The sequence below is a fragment of the Petaurus breviceps genome, unplaced genomic scaffold (assembly GCF_028583685.1).
Source record: "Petaurus breviceps papuanus isolate PSGF00001 unplaced genomic scaffold, PetGlider_PUasm1.0 216, whole genome shotgun sequence".
Taxonomy (NCBI): domain Eukaryota; kingdom Metazoa; phylum Chordata; class Mammalia; order Diprotodontia; family Petauridae; genus Petaurus; species Petaurus breviceps.
In genome coordinates, this window is record NW_027185867.1 from 592,657 (window position 1) to 616,503 (window position 23,847).

Sequence of the window (23,847 nt, forward strand, 5' to 3'; positions counted from 1 at the left end):
GAGAGAGAGAGAGAGAGAGAGAGAGAGAGAGAGAGAGAGAGAGAGAGTTAATTTGGGTGTATTCCAGAACCTCAACGTTAGGAAGAATTTCAGAGATCATCTTGTCCATTTAAATAAAAACACACATGAAAAGTGGTCAAGGCAATTCTCAGCATAAAAATCTAAATGTGCTTTAATAATGATTTTCATTAATTTTTTTTCCTAAATTAAGATGGTAGACCTCTCTAAACCTCCATGACACCCTATATATTGTGAATACAAAAATGTTATATTTAAAGGAGTAGATAAAAAAAGAAATAAACTTGGGAAATGAAGTCCAAAGCTGACCAATTCCACTGTTAATTCATTATCCCAATTTTTATTGGAAATTTATTGGAAAAAGCACAGGAATTGGGTTCAAACCCTAGGTTTTATTGATTCCTAATTTTTACAAGTAATTTAAAAATTCTTGGCCTAAGTTTCTTCATCTGTAAAATATGGGGGCTGTACTAGATAATCTTTTAACTCTAAATGCTAGCTATATACAAAATCTAAGTATCAGTAAAAAATAAACATCTAAGGACTAAAACAATATGACCATCTGATACTAAGTATAAAATAGTAATTTCACGTTTCTAACCAAACCCAAATGCCCTAACTTACTGAAATGCTGTGCTCCTAAAACATGATGGAAACTTTCCTGTATATATATCTGATACTACAATTATCTGAATTTTGGATTTAAGTTGAAGCATTTATATCATGTGATTGCTATCTACATCATCAGTAGCATTATGGAAAAATCTCTGTCATTCCATGTCAGATATAGCAAATATGAATGTGTAAGACACAACTACCCTGGATGAAGACTATAACGAGATTGAAAAGATATGAAAATGATTAATTATTACAATGGAGAAAGAACTAGCCTGAACTAGGTTCTAGTCTTAATTTTGCAAATAATTAGCCGTATGACCATGGACAAGTTGCTTCACCTCTTCTTCATCTATAAAATGAGAAGGTGGGGTAAGTGAATCCTAAGTCTCTTCTAATTCTAGTTATTTATGAGATAATCACAGACAGCTGACTTTTTTTTAAGGTTCTCAAGTCGAATGTCCAAGAACACTAAAACGCTTTTCTTTCTACGTAAGGGGATTGGGGTACAAAGATGCCTTAAACTTAAGGATGCAGAGTTTCCTCAGTACTTGTCTCTGAAATGATTTGACAAGATGAGTCCAGAAAAGTGTATTTCTGACCATAAGATAAAACACACAGTGCATTCAAAAGTTTATTGAGGGTGTTGGCAAACTTTGCTCTCTTAGATATAGTTTTCACATGACCCGTGACCCTCTCCATTCGAAAAAACGTTAGGTGCTCTTCCTATCAACTCCATTTCCCAAAATTCTACAGAAAGTTTACTAATGGTAAAAGACTCTAAGATTTAGAAGTATGCACAGTATTACTCCAAATGCACCTCTGATTAGATTGTATTACCATGCTGCCATGAATATCATTATCTTTTAACATAAAAATCCAAGTGCCCACTCTTAAAAATGAAATCCTGGAGACACAAGAAAAATAATTCTTAAAAGGAAGAAAAGGAAGAGTTGTACAAATCAACTGGTAAACATACACAGGAGTCATATCAACCCACTTAAATTTTTAACAAATATAGGATAGAGGCAAGATTAGGTAACAGAAGATGAATATAAAATTACGAAATGGACGTAAAAGACAATAAATAGGGTGGGGCAGGTGCTAACAGGTATAATAAGGACATCAGTCTCTGGAACATATAACATATAATATATGTTATATGTACATATAACAGTAAGCTCTGGAACAGTGTTTCTGAATTAATTACTTGTAAAATGAAAGGTGTTAGAAAAAAATGAGAAAATCATTTGTGGCAACATGAAGCTCTGGGAAGTTTGGTTACCTAGTGGGCTTTCACTATAATATTTATTTGTGCTCCCCTCTGTTGCATATGTCCTTCAGAAAGTCTGGTGCATGTTATAAAATGGCTAGGTCATGATAGTGATTCTACCACAAAACAAATGACAGCTAAATCCTTGACAATGCCTTCCCAATTGTCCTATATCGCTTACATGGGCCTTTGTTAGTGGATTTGAGACCTTAGCAATTAGCAGCTGCAAAACATAGCAACATCTGGAATCAAAAGACCTAGGTTAAAATCTGCTTCTTGGGCTAAGACTCGGTTTCTTTATCTGTGACAGGGTGCTAACATTAGTACTACCTACAACACAAAGTTGCTGTGAGAAGTAAATGAGATAATGTTACACTTTGTAACTTGAAGCACAATATACACAAAAGCTATTATCACTTTTATTTCATTACACACCTCTTCAGGTCCCACATTCTCACTGCATTTCCAGAAGCTGCATAAAGAAAAGTACCACTGGGGTTGAGGGCAATTTGATTGATCTGATTCTCCCCAGAAGAAATAGTTACTGTACGGTTCGTACTTGTAGAGCAGGCATCACCAGGCATAACTTGACCTGAAGACCTTAAGAGGGATGAAGAAAATTATACTTTATGTGACTTTGTTGTAGGACTTCTGAAATTCAGTAGAGACACAAAACAGACATTCATTCTTTTAAAATTTTTGTTTGGAATTTGTAGTATTTTAAGATAATGCCAAGAGTCATAAACTAAGGAACTATCTAATTTACACAATTTATACAACTATATAATTTATACAAACATTTAAAAAAGTCTTGGCAGATTTCTAACATATTAGAAGAGGGGGCCAGACTGAATGGTCCTTGAGGAAGGAGTAACATCTTAGAAAATGAGGTGAGAGACCTTGCATAACTTGTTTACTGCTGAACATGAATATAAAGTCCTTGTTTTAATGGTAGGTAACTTCTAGGAAGTTGCTTAAGTGCAATTTGTCCAGGGTCAAAAAACTAGTAAGAGTCAGAGGCAGGATATGAACCCAGAATTTCTTGACTTTGAGCCAAGGACTCCGCATTGCCTTCATTTTGTTTATGTCAAAGTAGATTCTTAATCTTAAAAAAAAATACCCTCGCAGATGAATATTTTTATATCAATAAGTACTTCTTAAGTTCCCTTGGGAACTTGAGCTATATGGCTTTAGTCACTGAGCAGATTTAATTAATGACTAATATTTTGAAAATACCATGTTATTATTCCTTGATTTTACTTTGGTGTATTATGACAAGAAAACCTGATTTTTGTACAGTCTTATTTTAAATTATTAAAAAATAACATAGATGTTAGAAAAGGAAAAAAAAAAGATTCACATCGCCTTCTTTTACTTACGTCAACGTTCGAATACACTTTGCTGAGTCTCTGATGTCCCAAACTTTAATATAAGATGTTGAAACAGTGAAGACCAAACTGGTGTAATTACAATATTTCACGGATACAACATTATTAGGATGACCACCCAGTGACATTATCTCTTGCCCAGTTACTAGATTCCATACTTTACAGGTACGATCTTAAAAAAAAATAAGAAGAGGCATATGATAAAATACATAAACATATTCATGTCTGGAGGTATTTTAGTGACACAATGAAATAAATAAATATTTAACTTAAAATAATATGCCAGCTAGGAGTGAAGGTACATGCCTATCACCCCTGTTAATGGGGATGATAAGATTAATAGAAGGCTTGAGGTGAGGAGATTTGAGTTGCAGTGTGCTAAGCAAATCGTGTCCATACTAATTCTGGCTCTAATATGGTGGGCCCCTTAAAGTAGGGGTGTTTTATTATTTTATTAGGTAATTAAAGGAGAGGTGAACCAGCCCAGGTCAGAAATGGAGGGTCAAAACTCCAGTGCTTATCATCACTGGTATCAGGCCCATGAAAGGCTGTTGCATTTCCAGCCTGGGTGAGATAGAGACCCATCTTAAAACAACAACAAAAACAAATGGTGTTTTATGACAACAGAGAATCCATTCCTTCACATCCTGTTCCTCTCTTCACTACTGCCTCATAATAACCTCAATTCTCCAGCCCAAATCTGAGATCAGGACTACAAAAACCTGGTTAGTAGAAAGTATCTTTCAGTCCATAAAGCTTATGACAAAGGTATAATATAGACAAACATCCTATTCCAACAGGATCCAGGAGATGTTTCAGACTATATTATCCAGTACTCCGAAGAAGCAAACCAGTAATGCCTAGACAAGTATTACAAAACTTTCATTAACTACTCTCTGAGAGTAATTTGAATTACTCTGATGCATGAGTAATTGATGAATTACTCTCACAGCTGTTCCAGAAGTCTTATTATTGTCCTCAGAGATAATAACTGTTTCCATTTATTTTAAGGTGACTGACCTCAGTTCCAGGAGAAAATACAGGGTTTGAGCAGGGATGACTATTCATTTGGGTTCAAAAAATGTGTAAAAATAATTTGGACAGAAAATTTTATGTAATATTATCCATAACACACATTTGCTTATTTCCATAAGTTCAAGGTACAATAATAAATTCTAAAATTGTTGTCCCCTAAAATTCTGTAAATAATTATATTTCAATGTCAGGATTTTTCCCAACTTTTTCCCTAAATTCACAAAGTAGACAAAAGCCTCTTAGAGAATCGCTTACTTGCCTTCTAGATTAGGCAAGGTAACCAGTCACTTGTGGAAGTCTTTCTTAATCCAGAAAAGACACTTGTTTCAATTACAATCTTTTGGGTTGTTCAAACGATCATAGATTTATGAGGAACTGGATGTCATTGAGTCTATTCCATCATTTTATAGGTGAGAAAACTGAGGCTTAGACAATGGCCTTGTGCAAGGCCACTTAGCTAATAATAACTGACAGAGCCAGGTTGAACTCAGTTCTTAAGATTCCAAATCTTGTGCTCTTTCCATTACAACACATCACCTGCATGATTATTCTAGCAAACTAAGCCATATATGCTTTACTCTAATGTGACTTTAACTTCTGACTGCCACCTTACATTTAGGAAAGAATAAATCCATGATTTTTAGCTTTGACCAGTGGTTGTCCTGGATTTGCTAAAACCTGATGTGTCCTCCTGATCTGAAATTTACGTCTTCATACACCAGTTCCGGTTGTAGCTCTGATGTAAATTTGAAGGTTCTAGATTGTCTGTCTATCTAAAGTTTGGATAAGACTCTTCAGGATTAAGGGATTTTAAATTTCTTAGACCAGTTTATCTGGTAGTATAGAGTATAAACAAATTTTAAAAAAAAACCAGCTATAACTGATATGTGTGTGTTTTTAAACATCAAACACCAGAGTTATAGAACAAAACTTGTTTTTTTTTAAATACTTGAATAACCACTTATTATAAAAGTAAAGTCAATTTCACTCATTTGAAATTATGCCTGCATTAAAGTCCTCTCTTATTTCCCCCACACTATCTCATTGAGTGGAAGTGACCTTGGGCCCAAGAAAGCTATGCTAATGGAACAAATGTCTTAGCAAGTTCTATAAAACTGGAACAACTCTGAATATGGGCTCAATGATAAATGGGCTCACATATCATTTAAGGATCAGCCTAGTTAAGTTTTAAGAGATTTATTACCAGGGGACTAACTATGATGTGATGAACATTTTTGTTGACACTAATTCATGATTACTGTCTACAGTAATCTACAGTGCAATGCAATTATATAACAATTGTTATCAGTGGAAAAAGAATAACACCAATGAAATAAGGGATGTTTGTGGTAAGTATAAAATTGTTACATCTATTGTTGAGATCAGGGAGTTCTGCAACTCTAATAACTTACTGTTGGTTCAATGTTTGGCTTTCAGTGGGTCCATTCATATCATGAGAATGTGCTTCTTGCCATCTTTCTCTCTATAACACTGAAGTTTGAGCTAGATTATCTCTATGATTCTTCCCACATCTAAGATTTTATTAATATAGGATTTCATTAAGTTTATGCTAATAATTTAAGGGCACTTACCTTTTGATCCAGTAAATAAAAGATCATCAGTGGAATCTATACATAGCACAGCTTTTGTATGCCCTTCAGCAATGTGAATGCACTGAAGTGGAGAAGATTTGATACTTTTCAAAGCAGGAAATGGGTTGATTATTCCCCTGAGGGAAAAAGAGGGATATAGCTGCAAATAACTATTATATGTTGTTATATCCTAATTCATTTTTTAATCCTTGATTTTCAAAAGTCTTACGTAAGAATATTATTTGAATGAAAAGGCACAGAGACACACAACATAGAAATCGGAAATGCAAACTCTGGAAATATTGGAATATAACTGTGCTATAAGTAAAACATATTACAAGTTAGATTTAAAAAAAAACCAACTGAATGATGATAGGGAAGATCTACACAAAGAGGAATTTACATATTTTTAAAAAACCTTGTAGGGTAATACAAACTCAGTTTTGGCCAACAACATTTATAAGGCTGCCAAAAAAAAAAGGTAAAATAATAATAACTTACATTTATAGAAATAAAGGTGACAGGATGATAGACATAATAATTCCACTATACTCTACCTTCCTCACATTAAATTGGAAGTATCATAATCAGCTCTGGGTGTTGAATTCTATGGTGAATGTTGAGAAAAAGGACATCTCTATGGGTGAGGAACCAGAAAGGAAGGTTCTAGAAACCATAATATTTGAGAAAGGAACTAGGGATATTTACCTTGGAGAAGAGAAGATTTAGGAAAGACATTATATAAGTTTTTAAATACATGAAGGAATATCATACAGGAACTAAACTGTTCTAACTCCAAACAGTAGAACTAAATCCGGGGATGGGAGTTACAGGTATTGTCTGATAAGAGAATGTCTCTGAAGAAATGAGTTGTTGTTTACTAGAAGTATCAAAGCAAAGACTCCATTACTTCTTTGAGAGGGATGATATAATAAAGGAGATAACTTCAATAATTGGGAGGCTGTAATTTTAGAGCTAGAAAGGGACTTTAGAAATCATTTTAAATACACAAAGTAAAATACATAGGATTACAAAGGAAGCTAATTATATTGAAATATATATAATAAATATACTGAAATACATATTTTATATATTAATATATAAACATATAAATAATCAATTCAATAATTATATTGAAATGTATATAATAAATTCAATATATAATAAATATATTGAAATATATATAAATACAATATAAGCTAATTATACTGAAATACAATTATCAAAGTATAAAAAGGTCATGAACCTGAGGTTATAAAACCCTAATCTAGATTAACCCTTCATCTTACAGATGTAGAAACTGAGGTCCAGAGGGGTAAAGGGACTTGCCCAAGATCAAACAAGTAACAAATAGCAAAGAAGTCTTGAACCCAAGACCTGTCACTCCAAAACCAGAACATTCACCACCATATCATGCTGCCTTTCAAGAAGGTTGTAAGACTGTTAATATGCCTTTTATATCTAAGACCCAATGATTCTAAATTCTTAGTACAGTTACTATAACAAAACATTATTTAAAGTATAACATTTACTCAATGTTTTGAGGACCAAGAAAAGTACAAGTAAGGACTGGATGAGATAATCTGAGGCAGATGAAGCAGGTACTGTAGTCATTTAGTTTAGGAAGGCAGAAAAAGTAAAGGGGAACATATAATACAAGGATGCATATAAGGCTCATGGAAAAATCTTGGAATGAGTATTTCTTCTTAAATACTGACAAACTTGATTTGTATTAAATTGATGATAAACTAAAATATGTATTGGGAAAAAATGGGTGACAATAACAAGGAGAATAGTGGTATTTAACACATATACAAATGGCTATTAATGCAAAATAATGCATGATAAGTGAGGTATGAATAATGTGTTATTAAGAAGGAAAAAGAAAGTAATTAATCACGGGAAAACATGGTAATAAGGGTGACCTTTAAAGGATGACTAGAGATTTAGTGGCCAAAGAGGAGTAGGGCCAACAATGTAGCTATAATAAAGAACAAAGCAAAAGCATTAAGGTAGAAAAGTTCATTGTCTCTGGGGAGACGATAATCAGTTTGGCTAAAGAATACGAAAAGCAGAATGAGATATGGCTATAGCAAAGAGTAGCAGATTGTGGAGGAACCCGAATGCCTGACAAAGGAGTTGGAATAGGTCTCAGTAGACAAATACGGAGCCACTGATGATTCTGAGCAGGAAAATGACAGGGCCTGAGGTATGGATGAATGAATGAACAAGGATGAATCCAGGTATAAAAATTAAGTATGTTATTATGCAAAAATATGGGCAAAGCACTGTGCTGAATGTTAGGCTCCTGCCCACGTTCTAATGGATGAGACAACAAATATAGTAGATTTCAGCTACAAGTAATTGGTCCTTAGGGTCCAGCAGGAAGTTGTATCAACATGAAGAATAGATTACAGGAAGAGAGTAAAGGTGGGAAGAACTGTTAGGAGTATACTGCAACAGATAGCTGAATGAGTCCCTAGACAAAGGGTAGTGGCAGTAGAAACTGAGGAGAGAATGGATATAGAAAGATATCTATCTATTACTATCTACCATTAATATTTACTATACTTCTATTACTATTAGAGATAGATGTAGCAGAATTAGTGCTCTGTTCATTAAATAGTGGGTAGTAAAATATTTCTACAAGTATTACTAGTATTACTCCCATGTCTCATTAATACCACTATCTGGAGGATGGGGGTAGTTTCATTTATTGCTTTTTTTTTATTTTTTAGAGGGGCAACTGGGGTTGAATGACTTGCCCAAGGTCACACGGCTAGTAAGTGTTAAGTGTCTGAGGCTGGATTTGAACTCAGGTCCTCCTGACTCCAGGGCACGTGCTCTATTCACTGAGCCACCTAGCTGCCCTGGTGGTTTCATTTATTGACCTCATTTTTTCTCATGTATAAATCTGATATATTATTATAATATCATTGATTTAAGAATCTCATAAAGTTTGGTCAGTTCATTTCAGGTTGTGATCCTAGAATTCATGCCTTTCTCCTTGGTCAGAAGCCAGCCAGTTAATAATATGTTTGATGAAATTTTTTTTTTAAAACAACTGCCACATCCTCAAAAAATAAAAATCTGAGTCTTCTCAATGCTACAGGTTCTTAGCAGTCATACTCATGTTAGGTTTAATATATACACCAAACTCTGTGTGTGTATGTGTTTGTATGTGCATGCACTCATAGTGAGTACAAGTTTACTATGGTCATTCATTGTTCAAGAGGTGTCAAAGCTCTTCATCAATTAAAATGTAAGGTTGACAGCAATTATAGAGCAGTTTATTGTTTAGTTAAAGCTCAGTGCGATAGTCAAATAGAACATAATTTATCCAATTAGGCAATCTTATGTTTTAGAAACGAAAAACATGAATTGTTTTGATGTTCCTCATACAATTGTCAGTTATAAGAGCCCCATTAACTGTGCCCTAGGTTATGTGATTTCAAATGCTATTATTATAATATTTCATAGTTTTAAATAACATTTCTCCAAATACTTGTCCTCTCTAACTTGTGTCTATACAATTTGCTCTTCAGTAAACTGGATAGTTAAAAGAGGCCCAGAATCATTATTTTTCATTCTCATGAATGTATTATAAAAATAAGAAGAAAATTTTAAGTTGGATTTTGATCTTTTATTATAGAGAAATAGCCTTAATTTTTTAGAGTAGAGAGCTTGAAAACTACCACAAAATCAATATAAATTGTGCATACATATAACATTATAATAAATGTTAAAATAAAACTATACAAATGTGAAAAAAGTCAAATTTTGAACATTTTAAAATAATACAATAGAAATATTGAAGATATTGTTCATAAGAAACTAAATAGAAAAAAATAATTCTTCATTTTTCTCCAGCACATCCATAAAAGTACATAGCAATGAATGGAAACATTTCATCTCACTTTCATCCAGCCTACATTCTAGAAGACTGGCAACGAAATTACTAAGTGACAGGAAAAATAAACAGACAGAAATAGGCAAAAGGAAAGAGGAAGAGAGGGGAAAAAGTAATGGAAAATTCCAAAAATCAATAGCCATTCCTTTAAATTAAAAACCAACCAGTAATATAATTCCATACATTAAAATACTATTTTCCTTTCTTTTACTTTTTTGATTCATTCTTTTTTTCTTTCTTGTTTCTTCTTTTGTCATTAATATCATTCAAGATATCTGTTGCTCTACAAAACTTCTTTAAAATTCTTGACTTAAATAACATTAACAGTCACAAACATCTCACCCAGAGCCCCTCATTTCTATGAAGTATATCTATGAACTAATAAATGGGCAACAATTCTTATTAACATCTACATATGTATAATGCTATTTTTTAAAAATACTGTGCACACAGACAGCAAGCAAAGACTGTAAATTTTAAAAGCCACCATAACAAAAAAGTTTGCCCCTATTTTCCCCTAAAATGCATGCTTACAAAAGGGTAAATTTCTGGCAGAAAAAAAAAGTAAAATCCAATGCAGGTATATGGTTTAGAAGAAAGGGAAAAAAAGAGCATGCAAGAAAATGAGACTTTGCTTGGAAAACTCTTGAAAGACATTTTAAGTAATTAGTAAGAGATCAGAATGCCAAGAAAGAAAGAGAGAAAGTACCTGTGTACCTCCGACAGAGAAGAATCACTGTCATCAGACCTATAATGAACAGTGGTAGTATCATGAGGAAAAAGAATACAGGTATCAGCATTGTAAAGTTTCTGAATGAACTGAACATTAATAGTATGGCTAACCCACAAATGGTGCCAACATTTTGCTCATGGTGTCCTGCTTCTCCATTTGAGGGGATATCAATAATTTTTAAAATTGTTAACACGGTTATTAGTTTTTAACTTTTGTTTCAAGTTTTTACTTTTATTCCAGGTTTTCCAAATTATAACTTACTTACTAGAAGAGTATTAAAAGCATAAAGGATATGGGAAGGATATCAAGGGCATAATATAAATTCCTTCAATTAAAACAATTTCTACTAATTTTTCTTAAAATGAAAAACTTTAAATCCATAACAAGACAGCCTCTAATTTGGAAGTTCCACTAGGAATGTGTATGATGAATTTTCATCATTAAAATGCATAAGAAATATTAGTAAGATGCAGGAAGAAATAATTTTGCTTTTATATACCACTTGCTCAGACCTAAAGGTAAGAGAGTCACATTGTTGGAGTTCTGTGACTCACAAGCCTTCAAAATGGAGAATGGCCATGTTTATCCTCAATAGGCTTTGGAAAAGAATGGGATGAGGGTGGGGTTTGATATAGGGTGTAAGTCTATATGAGACAAGACTCAATGTATGGAATTAGTTTTTGTCTAGTTTTCAATATACCAGTATAATAAATGGCCTAGGAACTATTCCAGCTGTTTGCTGAAAAGGAGACTTACTGAAAATAGAATGAGGATAAAAGAATGACTGAAGGAAGGAAATGTACCATGTATTTGGGTGGTTGATTACAGGTTGTAGTAATTTTCCTTTTTACAATCAAAACTTTGCAAATAGTTTTCAGTTTTAAAAATATTTTTTATAGAGTCAAATTAAGTTGGCAAATTTCACTGGGAAATGCAGAGCTATATGCAAATAATCAAAATTATTCCAAATCTGGAAAAAATATCTTAGAACTGTGAAAGTTACCATAGAGGTTATTTGGCAATTTTTTAAAGCTACTTAATGGAGGCACAACTGTCAAAAGGAATACTTAATTCTTTCAATACTCACAATACCCAAATACTGACACAAATATCTGTTAACTTAAATAAAAATAATAAAAGTGGTCAATGTAAGTTAAAAATAAATTAGAACTACTCTGACTTCATTTAAATTATTTCAAAACAGAAATTTCAGTTATATCCACTGCATTCCATTTTTTGTCTGAAATTTTAATTATGAATGAGCAGAAAGTCTTACACAGGCCAGATTGATTTTAAAAGACTTTTGATGGCATCCTCTAAGTTTTATGATCCAACTGAACACTTGAGAAAGTGAATAGCATAAAAAACAAGCAATGAAAAAACACATACTTTCAACATGCTACAATTCAAACTTAAAACAGTTTCCAATTACTCATGAGCTGATATGTGCATTATGTCAATAGTGTCAGTATTGATTTTTTTCAAAAGATATTCTAGTTCAATAATTTTTGTTTGCTTCTTTTTTGAGGGCAATTGGGGTTAACTGACTTGCCCAAAGTCACATGGCTATTAAGTGTGTTAAGTGTCTGAGCCCAGATTTGAACTCAGATCCTCCTGACTTCAGGGCTGGTATTCTATTCACTGCACCACCTAGCCGCCCCATAGTTCAATAATTTTTAAAAGTTTGTTCTTAAAATCTTAATGTTCATATTCTCAGCATGTCAAAAAAAATATAGTACTTCTTTTTCCAAAACTAGAATTGATACCATTCTTTGGTAGAGATGTTCTGATTGATCAAAAGAATAAAGTCTATTTAAGAAGAGTCATTTTAGGCTATTATTTATAATAGAAGTTAGTGGATTTGCCTCTAGTAATGCAGAATATTGGGGAGACAGGCTATCATAAGAACTGAATTGTGGGCTTAAACTTCTAGGGGTCTTGAAGATATATTTCCTTTGAAAGAATCAGTAAAGTTAAACTCTGAAAGTACATAAGTACCCATCTTCTAATAGGGAATACCATACTGAAGGAAAACAGTTTTATCTAATTTTTACCCTGTATTTCATTTAAACATTTATGCACTAGAAAATAAATTTTAAAATATAGCAAGTGTTTAAGTGGGGAGAATATAAAAATTTTTTTGGAAACCATATTAAAGAACTTAGAATGCCATGGAAAGTCCAGCTTTCCCCTGCAACTTACTTATCATGCTGAACTGATGTGTTTCCCTGAGAAACAGTAAGACGACTAAAAACATTCAGTTCATTACGGGGCCGGCTTGGTGGGGAAGAAGGAGGTGAAAGACTAGCCTCTGAGGTTCCAGAGTCTGAGCTACAAAAAAAAGAACATTAAAGATGTGTCTTTAGTTGGTTATGATTTGTTAGAAAAGGTTGAATGAAACATGCCTAACACAGCTTTAATTAAAGTATTCTCAGTATAAAGAAAAGGTAAGATAGCATGCATTCTCACAAGAATTCTTAATAATGAAAAACCTTGTTGTCTGGTATTCTTGTGCTGACCACTATATGGGACTACAGAGAAAGTTCTGTCTGAGGAAACCAGAAGTCAGTGTAAATACATATCTTGCTCAAATACATACAGAACATTTTGTCCAATTCTTATCTTTCTAAGTAATTTATCTGCTTTATTCCTAAAATACTCTGAAGGAGTATTACAGTATTATCAGGCAAATAATATAAAAATCTGAGGCTATGTCTCTCTGTATCTTTAATCAGACAACTAAAATAGCTAAACAATCAACCAACGGCATCTCAGAAGTAGTGATAAATCAATGTGATTAAAATAATTTGTGTAATGGGTATCCCAGAGTCCTTACTTGATATTTGCTTTTGAGTTTGACTCAGTGGACAGACAGAGAGCTGGCCCTGGAAAGAGGAAGATACGGGTTCAAGCCTTGCCTCTGACATACACTGGCTGTGTAATCTTGGGCAAATCACTTAACTTTTCAAGCTCTAGCAAATCCTGATAATAAATTGCTGAGATGGTGCTCACCTGCTTTGCTAACTAAGAAGTAGTTTCCTTAGATGGGAGCTCCCTATAGTAATGAAATAATAGGTTCAATCTCTATCCTAAGTTTACAGATACATTAACAATGAAGAGTGTATTTTAGCTGGGAGAGGAATGGTAATAGCAACTTACTGTTTCTGTTCCTTAGTCTTTGATTTTTCTGCTCTCTCAAATGCCTTTCTCTTGGTTAAAGGTGAAGGTTCAGTTATTTTCTTTTCGGGTAGAGATGATTGTCTAGAGCTAAGGTGATACTAAAAATTACTTTAAGTACTAAAATTTTTAAACTGAAATATAATTTAATTGGTCATATTGCCCCATATGAGGCCATTTGCCAAATAAATACAGTATTTTTTTTCCTAAAAGAGGAATTTAGAAAGGAACATAATGTGAAAAAAGATAAAAAATAGAAACTCAGGATGAGAAAATCTTACAAATAACTTAAATCTCACTAAATATATACATTTTTAAGTGGTTTCATTTGACACTAAAACATTTGTGGTACATTATTCCACATCTATGCTTTAAATAGTGGTTAAATTTGATGTAAAATTGAACAACTAATTATCAAGAAAGAAACTAAGATATAAGATATTAGGTTTAAAAACATAATAAAATGCCTCAAAATAACAAGTTGGCTAAAATCAACCATATAAATGATTGCTAGTTTTATTAAATATAAATTATAAGAATAAGAACTTTTTGAATTTAATTCAAGAAAATTCAACAAGGACCCACGATGTACTATAGATTTTTTTTTAACCATTTAGTTTCCCCCATCCCATCTATTTTTCAAAATTTAAATTGTCTTATTCTTATTTTTATACTACAACAAAATCAGTTATAAGGCAGTTTATTTGGAAAAAAGATCTTTGCTTTATTTTTATCCTTGAAAATAAAGAGAATTACTTAAAAAAAATTTTTTTTTTAAAGCAATTGGGGTTAAGTAACTTGCTCAAGGTTACACGGCCAGGTGTTTCTGGGTGGGTACTAAGTGTCTGAGCCTGGGATTCAATCTCCAGGTCATTCCAACACTGCAGCTGGTGCTCTTACTTGCTGTGCTACCTGGCCACCCCTGAGAATTACTTTTAAAATGACTTTAAAGTTGAAAAGCATAATCCATAGAATAAGTGGGGAAATGTGACTGTCAATGGACAGAATATTCACTTATCTTAAAATATAAATCAGATTTTGCCATAAAAAAGGTATAAAATAGATGGTTTGGTATATTTTGAGTAAATTACTTTACTTTGAACAATAAGTAATTTCAGTAATTTATTGATTAAATCCTGATAACAATATCATAAAGGATATACACAAATCAACATTTAAGAAAACTTAACTACAGTGAAGGAGACATAACCAAGACAATGTGCCTTCCATGATCAATAAAACCCATCATGGGCTAAATGATAAAAACTGCAAAAAGAAGATATTACCTGAATCTGGATTCCAGGCCATAGTCTTGGAGTCTTGAGGCTCCAAAAGTTTCTATTCATCTGACAGACTAAATATTGAAACATGCAAGTTCCTAAAATCCACTAATCTTTTAAGCAATTTTTATCATGAAAGTATTAAAATGCTCAGCTGTGTCAGTTAGCAGTCTCTAAATAGCAACTGCAATTATTTATGCCACTTCAGGCACATGCAAGAAATATTTGCCATCATTAAAATAAAATCTAAACTGAAGACATTAGAAATATCTGTAGAAAATAAAGGTTATAGTAAAAGAACAGATTTCTTTTTGAGTGGGGAAAAGTGTGTTAATTAGCTTATCTGCAACTTTCAAATCTGATATGGTACATATACGTAAATTGTTATTTTTAATATTCCTTCATACAGCCATGCTATTGAACCCACAAATTATTTGGTAAATTGTGTGTGAGGGTTAGTATGAAAGATGTCAATGAAGATCTGAACCAGAAAAAGGTTGATAAAAATTTTTAATATGAAAAAAAGTTTGTGGGGGATATGTTATATTATTTGATCCCCAAAAGAAAACAATTTCAAAACAGAACTATCTCTCAGCTGTAGTTTTATATACAATGAAATATATGCAATGGAAAAAAGTGTGTGTGAAAAGATTATGAGGGGCTAAAGTTGGGCTTCATAGTGACAGGGACAGAGACTGCAGCCCATACTTGTGATACTTTAAGGGAAATATCTTCTGCTGGAAAATGCTTAAATGCAATAAATTTCATGGAGTGAAGGATTAATATAAATTTTTAAAAATTAAGTATTTCATAAATAAGTTACAAAGGACTAGTAGACCTCTATTGTGTCCAGGTTCTGAAAATGAGGGCATTTGCAATGGATTTAATATAATCTGATTTAGATGTTAAAATCAGGATTAGAATTTATGTTTATGCAACCACCCCTAAAAAAAAACCACTACATCTAAAAGATCACCCCCAAAATTTAGATTTTAAATTTTAATTAATTTTAAATTATTTAAATAAGATATTTAAATTATTTAGTTATAAATAATTTAAATAATAAATCTATTTAAATGAAATATTTAAATTACTAAAGAATTTTAAAATTAAACTTTAATTCTAAAAAAAAAATTCACCCAGAAAGATCCCAAGTCCACATAAACTTTAAAGTATGAAAAAAAAATTAAACTAACACTATTTAGGAGTGCATCTAATATTTATTAGCCTAAAAATTACAGATCCTATAAATTTAAAAAATGTTTATACTACATATAAGGTATTTGCCACATGCATATAAAAAGCAAAAAGACAGAAAGTTAGTTTAGCTGCGCCAAACTTACATGCTGCCTATCTTAGAAGGTAAGCCAGACGGGGGAATGAGCTCTTTTTCCCTAGCAGAAGTACCACTTGTCTCTGTATTCATTCCAATCTCCTGCCCTTCTGCAACAGGTGTAAGAGGGCCAGACAAGATGGCATCTCCTGTACTAGTGTCTGAAGCTAGTTCACTGCTATCTGCATAGAGCAATTCCATTTGAGTTGTGGTCCTCCTTCGTGCCTAATACCCAAAGGGGGAAAAAGTAGTTAGAAGCAAACTATTATTCAAAAGATTAAGAAATATATTAAACTCACATATGTATATGTATATATATGTAAAATGTGCACCAGCATGTCATATGAGAAGACGGGAGGCAGGGGGGAGGCTAGAGCTGGGCTTAGATAGTAAATAAATGAAAAATTTAAATCTGCCACTTAATTGTTAGAACCACAAGTTAAAGCTTAGTTGCTTCCTCTATAGAAGACTAAATATATTCAAACCATCTTATAATTGCTTCAAATTATAGAACTGTACTATCCCTATAGAACTACTGTGTCTAACTCATGATAATAGCAAATTAGTTTTGCCAATGATACATATGACAGCAATTATTAACAGCCTGAATAATTAAACTAGTAGCAATGTAAGCCATTTTTAAGATTTCTGATGAAATCTACATATTTTTATAGCCTAATTTATATTAAGTCCACTCCAATTTTTTTAGGTGCTAGATTTATGGCAGCTAGGACAGGTGATTTAAACATAAATGGAGAAAGTGCAAAGATGTGCCAATGAAAGATCAGTAATAGAAATTCACATTTTTCCTATTATCTTTATTTCACCTTACCTTGTTTTTTGGCTTAACTTCACCACAAAGCTTCATAAGGTCTGAAGATAGTGAGCTATAGGTAAATAAATCATTGAAAGAATGCTTAAAAACTATTCCACAAATATTTATGGCTAAAACTTCTTAACAGGGCACTTTATCTTTATTTTTGTTATTTTCATTGAAGCAGTACAGTAGGAATGGCAAAAACCATGCTAGTGGTACACAAGCTCTGGAAGCTTTAACATGATACTAAGGATTTAAGCAGGAACTAGGTGGCACAGTGGATAGAGTACCAGACCTGAAGTCAAGTAGACTTATCTTCCTGAGTTCAAATCTGGCCTCAGACGCTTACTAGCTGTATGACCTTGGGCAAGTCACTAAACCCTGTTTGCCTTAGTTTCCTCATCTATAAAATGAGCTGGAAAAGTCTATGTCAAATTACACTGGCATCTTTGCCAAGAAAATTCCCAAATGTGGTCACAAAAAGTCAGATATAACTGAAAAAGGACTGAACGACAAGGATTCAAGTGACAATGTCAGCTTTCTGAGGACCAGTATAGATAATTATGTACAGACCTAGGACCAGTTATTAGGCTATCTGTAAATATTGCCCTAACTGCTGGTACTCTGAAGGAGAGATTCTTGTCTAATCACCAATAAATGTACGGAAGGAACTAAATTACATCAGTCTTGATGTTCTCAGTATAAGTGAAACCAGAAGACAAAAGTTAGTGGCAGTCAAAAGGAAGGATACAAATTCTCCTTAAAGAAGCAAATTGTGCATCCAAAGATAAAAAAAGGCATGATTTCATGAGAAACGTGATTATCACATACAGCAGTGCTCCTGATGAGCACCTGCAAACAGACAGTGATGAAGACAATTGTGGATTACACACCAACATCTGTCATAGAGAATGAGGAGGAAGAAAAATTCTAGGAAGATTTCAAAAATATTCTTAAGGTTTTATCAACATATATCATAACGTTTTTGTAAAGACAGGCACAGGGGATAATAGTTAAAACCTAAAGGAAAAGGCTTGTACACTACATTCAATTCTAATGCTAGTATAACAGGGTATTTTCTTCAAAAATTATCCAGAGTTGCTGAACATAGTGACCATCAAATTACTTCACAAAAAAATGAAACTGATTATATACTGAAATAGGAAATGACCTGCTACTGCTGTGGCACACATTTCTGAATCAGATGACATACATTAACACTACAAACTAATTATAGTTAAGACAAAATCAATACCAAATTAGAAGAAAACATTAAAATGAAGTAATGTGGCGTGGTGGAAGGAATACTGGACTTGGAATTAGAAAATACAGGTTCAGAACCCAGTTCGGTCACTTACTGCCTATGCAACCTACAGCTAGTAACCTATTAAATAAGTGTGGCTGGAGTAGCTGACCTTTTAACTTAAAAATACAAGATCCTATGAAAAAAGGCATCAATCTATATTTTAATCAGACTGTAAAACACCCAAATTTTTCCACCAATGCAAATAGAGACTAGTTTATAACTTCACAGAGTTATTTCAGGTTTAAAATGTTAAGTAACTCGCCTAGAGTCACACAGTAAGTAAGTGTGAGAGGTGGGGTTTGAACACAGATTTTTCTGTCTCTGGTACTACCAAAGTATGACAAATTACATCTCTGAGAAGATATGGTGTGCAATTAATAAAATTGAACCTTATCATTCAAGCTATTGACACTATGCAAAATGGAAAATGGATGAAAGGATTAATGCAGACTATCACTATTTCCTAAGACAGCCACTGAAATATGCAAACTGCAACAATGAAGAGGCCAAAATAGCCCAAATGCCTCGTGAGCTATACTTGCAAAGTTATGCTTGCAAAGACAGTGTCAGCCACTGTCACATCAGTATCCAGAGCAGAGTTCCTATATAAGTCTAGATGTTCCTATTGGTAGATAACATTTAGCATTAAGCCTTTAACATTGCAGGGCCTTCTAAATGAGATTCATAATTGCTCAAAATAGTTCCTTAGAATTATGGGCACTAGAAAAAACAAATGGATGAAGAATGCCAGTTATGTAGACTATGATATGAAATTGGATGGTGCAATTGTAGTTGCTCAGGTGTTTCAGTCATGTCCAACTCTTTGTGACCCCATTTGGGTTTTCTTAGAGTGTTTTGCCATTTCTTTCTCCAGCTCATGTTATAGATGAGGAAATGGAGGTAAACAAGATTAAGAGACTTGCCTGGGATTACACAGCTATTGTGTGTCTGAGGCCAGATCTTAACTCAAGAAGATAAGTTTTCCTGACTTTAGGCCAGGTTCTCTATCCACTGTACCACCTACCTGCCCTAAGAGTAGCATATTGATGGATATACATGTGTTCATGTGTATATGTGCATACACACATGTACATACATATTTACTAATCCAAACAGATTTGTCTATATCTAGCTATGTTTATGAATATATTCACACATACATGTACATGTGCATACACGTGTACACATATAAATACATACACATACATGAGAGATAATAAAATACAAAAATATTTCCTAGGGCCCTATCACTTAGACTGGGCTAGCTTTTCCTAAACTCCTAAAAAGCAATGAAATCATCCCTCAAATTTAACTAACTTAAGGGACTAATGCTTTATCACTGACAAAACTTCCTGCTTGACTGAGTACAAAATGGATGAGGGGGATGAGGAGCTCAGACTACTTTTTCAGGATTCTGCCTGCAGATCAGTTGGAACAACTCAGAGGCAGAAGGCCTTTGTTTGGTATCTTCTCCATGTTATGGCTAAGTACAAACCCTTTTGTCAACTACTAAATGTTCCACAAGTCTCTCACTCCATTCTAATCTAGAAGCTGAGGTACAAGGATGGCCTGGTTAGGTCCAGATTACTACAGACGGACAATGAACTGAGCCCAGAACTGAATTGGACAAAAACGGCAGACTGGATTTGCATTTGTGAAATTGCACAGTGCTTTTAATTACTCTAAGCTTCTCCCTGAAACAAAAGCCTCTCTTTTAAAAATACAAATGCTTCTGGTAATACTTCAGAACTACAAAAAGAACATTACAGTCTCCAAAGAATTAAAGGTGATGGACTGGTACCAAAAACATTTTAGAGACGGAGGTGGGATGGCCATATTTGAAGCATCATGCAAAAACCAATGGACAATCAAATGCTCTTTTATTATCCACAGAAAGACCCCAGCACAGGGTGTAACAACCTGTGCAGAACTGGTGGGAAGGTGTCCTCACAGAGGAGATGTGGTAGGTTAAGCCATGGGCCACCTCATTAAGTATCCACAACAGTAAGATTTAAAGTCCATTGAGGTGCTGAATAACGTTTCTGGGTAAGTAGTTTTGTTTTTTTTTGCTGGAGAAGTCATTTAACCTCTGCCTCAGTTTCTTCTTTTATTTTTTATTATTTTTTTTACTTTCAAATGCTTTATTAACTTCTGATTTACATCATTCATTTCCACCAGATTTTGAGTTACAAATTTTCTCCCCGTTTTTCCCCTACCCATCGCCCCAAAACAGCAGTCCCACAGGATCTCCCCTCCTCCAATCCGCTCTCTCCCATACCCCTTTCGACTTTTCCAGTGGATCTCTATGAGTTTCTTCTTTTATAAAAGAGTAGATAATAAAAGTACCCGCGTTCCAAAGGTTTCAAGAATAAGATGATGTCATATCTGCAAAGCGCTGAGCAAACCTTAAAATATCATCATCATCATCATCATCACAAAGTAACTTCTTACCTTCCCTCTACTCCTGGGCTGTTCAAAGGTGCCTCTTCATCAGTACTATCCTCTACATTCTCTAAAAAAAAAATTCCCAAATAAAGCATTAGATATTAGCATTTAAATCACAGCCTATAAACCAGCTACCTACAGTTTAATACATGAATTTCTGTTCTAGTGATTAAATAAAACGAAACCTCAAAGAAAATTATTTTTAAAATACTTCTGCATTTGATCCTTTTCCTGGAATGATGCAAAAGATGAATGAAAAAAATGGAAAGTAGGAAGGGCAAGAATATAGAATACGACATATTAAGAGTGGGAACAATGCTATGGATTTGTGAATAGACAAATCCTTTTGTCTAAAGACAGATTTTTACAGCACATTTTCTTGATTAGAAAAGAAAACTAAGACTCCACCTTGGTATATGATATCCATATTGGAAATCAGCAAATACATAAAAACTGTGTATTTGGACCATTAAATAAAAACATGGCTAACTCATATTAATTAAATTGAGCTTGCAAAATAAAAATACTCATAAAAATGTGTGCCTATATTTTTACAAGTCATACACTAACATTGATCTGATTCACAAGTGTGTGAAAAACAAAAACATGCAACAGATGTTAGCAGTTATGTAAACTTGTCCATAACAAACATAACTCCAGTCATTTCACATAAAGGCAGCAGACTATACAAATCCAACAGAGTGAAGAGAATAAAATGGCCACTCTGACTTCTAACAATTCACTATTTTAAGAACTGGGGCAGCTAGGTGGCACAGTGGATAGATAGAGGGCTGGAACTGGAATTAGGAAGACTAAATCTTCCTGAGTTCAAATCTGGCTTTAGATACTTGCTAGCTGTGTGACCCTGGGCAAGTCACTTAACCCTGTTTGCCTCAGTTCCTCATCTGTAAAATGAGCTGGAAAAGCAAATAGCAAACCACTCTAATATCACTGTCAAAAAAACCCCAAATGGGTTCACAGAGTGTCGGATACAGCTCAAATGACTGAACAACAAAAATTTTAAGAACTTGCTGTCATTTCATTTTGTTTGTGCCTTTAAAAGAATATCATTAGGGAAATGATCAATCAGTACTTCTCTAACATCTCATATATCTGTACATTTCTTTTTCGTTACAGAGCCACAATCTTAGTTTACTCCTTCATTATTTGCAATCTTTTAAATGGCCTTCCTGCCTCAAATCTCCATTTCAATCATCTACAAAGTTGCCAAAGTGTTATTTTCTAAAACACAAGTCTAAACAAATCATTTCCTCCAATAAGAAGGCCCAGGAGATAAAACTCCATTGAAAATAAAATACAAAGTACTTTGGTTTGGCACAAGGAAGGGGAACCTGCAGCCTCGAGGCCACGTGTGGCTTTTAAAATCCTTAAATGCAGCCTTTGACTGAATCCAAAAAAAAAACTCCCCATCTTTTGGCATACTTCACAATCTGGCTCTAACCTATGCTAGGGCCTATTTCAGATCATTCCTTATCACAAACTCTACATTCCAGACAAACTAGCCTACTTGTTCACCACCTACGCTGTTGTCACCCATCTCCATGTCTCTACACATACACTGTCCTGTAAGCCTAAACTGTCCTCACTTATTATTTTTAATAGTTTGTCTTTATCATTAAGAACTTGACAAACATCAAAGAACATAAATATTTCCATAAACAAAGGAGAATAGAAAAAATAGACAGCTCATAAAACTCCATCTTGGAAGGTTTTATAAAGCATATTTCCAATTTAACATGTTAGTTCCAAACACCTACTTATCTGTGTTTCCTTCTGGATTTCCTTTGGATCTCTTCTGTATATTTTAAAAAAGAGATTCAATGATACTCCTTTCTTACCTTTCCAAAATCTTATCACTCTCCACTAAATTCCCCCCTTACTCTCATATAACCAAACAAAATTAATTTACACACTGTTCATTTGTTCAACACCTCTAATCCAATTCTCTGACAAGAGATAGGAATCATGGATAATCAGTCTTAAGTTTTAATCATAGCTTGGATCTTTCAGAAGTTTTGTTTTTACAGTGCTGCATCTTGAGTCCATCACCTCTCAATCAGGAGAATAACACGGATAACATGCTTTGTCATACATCCTCTGGAATCATTATTAGTCACTACAATGACCAGAGTCCTTAAGTCTTTCAGAGTTATTTGGTATTGCAATATTGATGTGATGGTATACATTGTTCTCCTGGTTCTGTCGACTTTATTCTGCCTGAGCTCATCCAAATTTTTCCAGGTTTCTCTAAAATGCATGGCTTTTGGATTACAGACAATTCTCATTTTATAGAAGTGGACCATTCTGTGAACCTCTATGTAATGAGAAATTACATTCAAATACGGGGAAAGGAGCTATGGAGGGTGATAGGAAAGGGGCCCATGCACCCCCAGAGAGAGGGGGCCAGCATACTGTTCATGTGAGAGTCAGGGATAGACATGCAATACTGTTTGCATAGGGACAGAAAGCAGACATGGGGGCAAGTGGGCAGACAGAACAAAGGTCTCTTCTCTTGGCATTGGAGGTCTCAAGTCAGGCCCCCAATCCAACTATGGTGGTGGTGGTAGTACTCTCTCTGCAGGTCTATTCTGTTTTCACTTGGATAATTTTTCTTTCCAGGTTTTTTTTGTGGGGGAAAACTATAGAGGGATAGGAGGCCAAGGAGCCCTGAGATGAAGGGCAAAACTACAGAGACAGGGAGGGAGAGAGAGAGAGAGAGAGAGAGAGAGAGAGAGAGAGAGAGAGAGAGAGAGAGAGAGAGAGAGAGAGAGAGAGAGAGAGAGAGAGAGAGAGAGAGAGAGAGAGAGAGAGAGAGAGAGAGAGAGAGAGAGAGAGAGAGAGAGAGAGAGAGAGAGAGAGAGAGAGAGAGAGACAGAGAGAGACAGAGAGACAGAGAGACAGAGA

At 34.0% G+C, this 23,847-nt stretch overlaps 1 protein-coding gene across 5 annotated transcripts in view; it reads right to left on the reverse strand.

The window, feature by feature from the left end:
- The window catches only part of KIF21A (kinesin family member 21A), a 185,551-nt gene that overhangs the window by 13,151 nt on the left and 148,553 nt on the right, over positions 1-23,847 (reverse strand). For 2 of the 5 annotated variants that reach the window (XM_069094221.1, XM_069094220.1), the window contains 9 exons: positions 20,929-20,989; positions 17,187-17,241; positions 16,365-16,579; positions 13,724-13,831; positions 12,767-12,895; positions 10,541-10,579; positions 5,922-6,058; positions 3,286-3,466; positions 2,342-2,506 (listed from right to left, as the gene is read on the reverse strand). In XM_069094221.1, coding sequence (XP_068950322.1) covers positions 2,342-2,506; positions 3,286-3,466; positions 5,922-6,058; positions 10,541-10,579; positions 12,767-12,895; positions 13,724-13,831; positions 16,365-16,579; positions 17,187-17,241; positions 20,929-20,989 — 1,090 coding nt within the window. The remainder of the gene's footprint in view (positions 1-2,341; positions 2,507-3,285; positions 3,467-5,921; positions 6,059-10,540; positions 10,580-12,766; positions 12,896-13,723; positions 13,832-16,364; positions 16,580-17,186; positions 17,242-20,928; positions 20,990-23,847) is intronic. The other 3 variants (XM_069094223.1, XM_069094222.1, XM_069094224.1) reach the window with 2 other exon arrangements.